Below are 4,970 nucleotides of genomic sequence, written 5' to 3' on the forward strand. Positions count from 1 at the left end.
TACATACAGCTATACAATGCTATTTTCAAAGATATTCAGAGAACATCAAATATCCCAATCCAGCAGTCTTAAACAAGAAATCTGCAGACTTGTTTACATATATGCATATGGCGGAGACCTGCTTATATGGAATACTGCTCCTCTCCCATCAAACTGTTACATGGACCCTTCCTCAAAAGGAGAAAAGGTACAGTGTCAATCATTGCTCCTCACCAGTATAAACATTTTTATGTTTAAATGAAAATTTCAATTCAAGAGCTGTTTTTTGCAAGATGCACACAGAGGTTTAAGTTCTGCAATCAGATCTGCTGCTACTGAATGACAGAAACCAATCCACAGAAACTTAGGAAACAGCTTAAACCGAGGTCCAAGAATGCACTCTGCATTCGCAAGAGACTATTCCTCAGTCTAACACATTCTGAACGGTCAAACCCAAACATTAAGGAGAGGGGAGAACCAGGAGAAAAGAAGAAACAAACAAAAAAAATCCCTCCCGTATTTTTTTCATTTTAACCTAAGGTAAGTACATAACCACAAAATTTTCTGTGTTGCTTTCCTAAAAAATAAAATTCATCCCTTGAGTTTGAGCAAAGTAAAGCAAACTTAAGCCAAATTTTGGCTAAGCCTTCTGTCAGTATTACAGGGTTACTGATACGTAGTCTAAAGAAACAGCTAGGGTGCAGATGCCTACCCTGTGGCAAAAGTCATTAACATAGAGAATTCAGAAGTGGCAAACTACAACTTCTGAATAGAAGTGATTAGATAGTTCCTAAAAGAAAGCTGGCAAATACAGCCTCCAATGGGGGAATTCACTTTGGCTTGTCAAAAAGTTTAGTTACAGGACTAGTAAGCTTTTAATTAAAGTTTAAGCCTTCAAATTAACCCAAGATAGTTGAACAGAAAAGTTCATTTTAGAGGTCACTTCAGTCATCCGGGCTCAGAACAAAAAAGCAATCTGAAACCATGCAGTGAAAACCTAGCACACAGACATTTTAAGAATGAAGCAGGCCACAGCAGCCTAAAATACCATGTGAGAAACAGGTTAAGAAATCAAAGGCTTCTGATTATACACAGAAACTCACATGGAAGGTGGTCATTTGTAAGAAAAGAGTTTGCTATTGCTCTACTGCAATTCAAGTAGAATAACTGCAACTAAATCACACAGAGAAATTTTTCAGGGTTTTAATAAAAAAGTCAACAGTTGTTTAAGTATAAAAAACCATAATATATCTGATCTGAAAGCAGTTTATGATATTTCTGCACTATAAAAGATTACTCCAAATTGCCTGCAATGACTCAAAGTTTAGTGCCTGGGAGCATTAGATGTCTCAAATAGCAACACAAATCACTCACGTGCTCTAAATTCTTTTAAGGTGGTGTTAAAAAAGCACCAACGCAAGAAAAAAAACATTCCTATAGATAAAAAAATTGCACTCATTCATTTCTTATTGTTCTAGTTCCAGGTAATAGCTTACCTTGGACTTGGCATACTGATTGTAGCTCCCTTCTCTGAACACCCTGATCCTGCCATAAAATCTCAACCGCTTGTAAAGTGACTATGGAGCTACACCAAGTCACAGCTGCACAATCAAAAGACTGAACTATGTGCTAACCCACATGGTCAGCCAAATGAACCTCGAGTAATTCTGCTGTGCTCTGTGCACAGATGAACTGGCCCTTTAACAGGAGCGGGAATTTCCCATACACAGCAGGAACTACTGCTAAGATCCCCCACAGCCTCCCCCACTCAGGAAATGGAGCCCTCAACTTCACGCAGATCCCGAGGTTTTCAGTCAGCTTCCTGGAGTAAGTCAGTAAGAACATGCCAGCACGCACAGGATGAATCTCAGCTCAAACCCTAGGAAAAGCTGGTTTAGAAAAGGAGGAAGGAAGAAGTTTTATTGTGGAAAGAGGAGGAGCTGACAAAGAAAGACAAGACCGCAATGGAAACACGGAGGCAAATGGTGTATAGGTCAGGTTCCTAGTATTTGTATGTTTTTGATAACTAGAAAAAAATAAATCAGTCAACTACCTCATGTAGGTAAAAAAGGCACGTGAAGGAACACGCAAATTACATAGTACCTAAAACAAAAGTCTGGCATTACCTTTTTCCAAACCATTTGCTCACATGCAAAAATGACTGCATTTGCCTTCAAAATCAGCCCACAAACAATTGACGCTGGGAGTAAACAAAATATAAATCAAATTTTATGAGGTGTTTATACAAGCAAGTTAGAAAGACTAGCCTATTAATAGAATGCACATTTACCCAGGACTGATACTACCTACTAAATTAAGAACTTAAGCTCCACATATTATTCAATACTCTTGAAGTATACATATGCTGTTTGAGAGAGGTCTAATGTGTGTATCCTATTAAATATACTTCTGTGTATTAGGTGCAACTAGTAAGTTTGAGCCAGTTGTGCTTTCATTAGAGTATCTTAGCTATGCAACACAAAGTAATGACTTCATCTTTGTTTTGGGATCATTTATACGAATTTGTATTTTCCTTCTTACAAATGTTCATTTACAACAAATAAGCTGGCAACAACAGTCCAATTCAGGTTCTAATCAGTCTTAAGCATACATATCCCACTGAAAGTCAATAAAGGGATTTTAGTTTGAATGGGCTATTTCTTCACAAGCAGGTTATGAACTGCAGTTCTTTTGCTTTCTTTTCTACAAAGAAAAAAAAAAACAGGAAATTGTTTAATGTATAGAAAACATGAGAGTTTTTAAACATGAGCACAGCAGCCATGTAGACAGAAAGGACTGTATCTACAACAAAATATACTGTAAAGATTAGCCTAAAAATTTAGTGCTAACCTTTTTACCTCCCTCCCTCATTTGAAATTAAACGAAGTCTATTTCCATTTTGAATGTTTTCTCTTACATTATGAAGTTGGCCAAACTATTAATGCACCTTCTTCAGTGTAAAATTAAAAAGTTAAATTGGTACTTGATTTTATTTAAGTATAATCAAGAAACTACAAAACCCTGACATTAATGTTTATCAAAAGCTCAATTATAAAAATCCTGCTTAGATGAAAGTTTGATTCCTCCGTATCAGTTTCTGATCTTTGCTGTAGAAATTATTGTAGTTTGTCAGAACTTTCTCAAGCAGTAAGAATTAATGAATCTCAAGTTGCTTTTCATCCTAGTTCCTACAATGAAAAAGCCAAATAAAGAAAATTGCAAGGTCTGTTGACAGTCACAAGCTACAACTAGATCTACAAGTCACTAGATATAGTAGCTATATATCTAATGAAGCAGTAAGTCATGCACTGACAGACTTTACTAGCAAAATGGAACATGCTAGATATTGCAAAGTATACATTTTAAAATCTACTCTGATCATAGCAGTCATGAACTCACTTAACCAATAATCAAGACTAGCCCAAACATGTAGCTACAGGGGTAGACAGTATTACTCAACCTATACTACTGTCATACATTGTCAGAAAATGTGAAGGAAGTTGATAATGCATTGTTTTAGTTTATTTACAGGAAGATCTACAACTGCTGAAGGACTGAAAAACTACTATTCCATTAAAAAAAAACCTCTCTGAAAATGCTGTTCTGTCCATTGTATTGTCTTTACTACTATATCAACTGTACTTTGATAACTGTTGATAGCTTTTAGAATGTCTTGCATAATTCTTGCTACCAAAGAGAAGGGGGGGGTGGGGGAGGAGAAAAAAGGAGGGTGTTAGCCATCCAATGACCTTTTAAAAATTTATACTAAAAAACATGATCTAAGTTTTGAACACCTCCTTTCACAAGGGAATTTCCAGAAGCATCTAAAGAAGGATGCATCACACTGATTAGTTTTGAAACTGGAATACATTGGGCATCTAGTGATAGATCACTAGATATCCAAACCCATACAAGATTTACAAGACCTGAACGTATTTTGTATGCAACGCTGTGTATTCACTATGACCCAAGTAACTCCTATGCTTGCACTTGATGGCAATCTTCCATTTCTTTCACTTGGGCTAACACGAATTAACTATGGTTGGTGCCTAATTGCTTTTAGGAATCACGTTTGAATTATGCAGCAAAACATTAAGGCAACAGACACAAAGCTAAGCCCAGTTCCTTTTCTGGGTAGGATAAGGAAAGATTGTACCTTCAGACACACACACTTACCATCACTCTCTGCCCTGACTAGCAGGGACATGCCCTTCAGCCTCTCCACATAGCAAGAGGACACATGCCCTGTGCCTCGATCATCCCACTGGCGGTCCTCATTTAGCGTGTAAACCTTCACCCTCCGCCGGGTGTCAGTCATCCTGCCGCCTGCCACACCACAGCCACCACTCTGGCTTGCAATTGCTGGAGGAGCAGGAGGCTGGTCGGGGGCTAGGCCCCCCTCAAAGGAGGGGAGCGGGAAAGAAGGTAGCAGCCCCACACGGGCACGCCAAGCAAGCTCTTCTTACTCCTCTTCAGTGCTCCAATAGGATCCTCATTATCGAGGGTAACAGAGGATTGGGGGCGCAGGAGAAGAGGGGGAACAAGAAAAGAGGCGAAGATGTGAAAGGGGAGCTGCTCCAGGCAGTCAGGCGCTGCACAAAAGCCTACGCAGGGGACAGCTGCAGAGAAGAGAAAGGCTCTTTGCAGGGTGAAGGGCAGGCAGGAGAGGCGGTGAAGAAGGGATCCTGGAGGAGAAGTGGATCCACAGGAGTGGAAGCAGCGGTGGACAGCAGATGGCACAGGCGGCAACGGGCAGCCGGCCCGGGGTGACAGGAGCAGGCGACCCCGGAGGCCGGGGCCCTGGCGAAGGAACCAGGCGGGAGGCTGGCGAGGCCGGGGCGAAACAGGCGGTGGGAGGCAGGTGGGAGAGGGGCCGCTCGCCCCGGCCTGGAGCTCGGCTCTATTGTGCAGCAGCTGCCCAGGCCCGAAGCCCCTCTCTCGCCGTCCGTCAGCGCGGGGCTTCGAGAAGCCGCCCTCCTTCCCGCCGGGGC

The 4,970-nt window shown here is 41.1% G+C and overlaps 1 protein-coding gene across 2 annotated transcripts in view; it reads right to left on the reverse strand.

The window, feature by feature from the left end:
* SMEK1 (SMEK homolog 1, suppressor of mek1 (Dictyostelium)) overlaps positions 1-4,910 on the reverse strand; it is a 47,807-nt gene extending 42,897 nt beyond the window's left edge. The window contains exon 1 of one of the 2 annotated variants that reach the window (XM_009319447.1): positions 4,156-4,910. In XM_009319447.1, the coding sequence (XP_009317722.1) occupies positions 4,156-4,297 (142 nt within the window). In that variant the 5' untranslated portion in view covers positions 4,298-4,910. The remainder of the gene's footprint in view (positions 1-4,155) is intronic. The other variant, XM_009319446.1, reaches the window with a different exon arrangement.
* Between the last annotated feature and the right edge of the window lie 60 nt (positions 4,911-4,970).

The sequence above is a fragment of the Pygoscelis adeliae genome, unplaced genomic scaffold, assembly GCF_000699105.1.
Source record: "Pygoscelis adeliae isolate BGI_AS28 unplaced genomic scaffold, ASM69910v1 Scaffold71, whole genome shotgun sequence".
NCBI lineage: Eukaryota > Metazoa > Chordata > Aves > Sphenisciformes > Spheniscidae > Pygoscelis > Pygoscelis adeliae.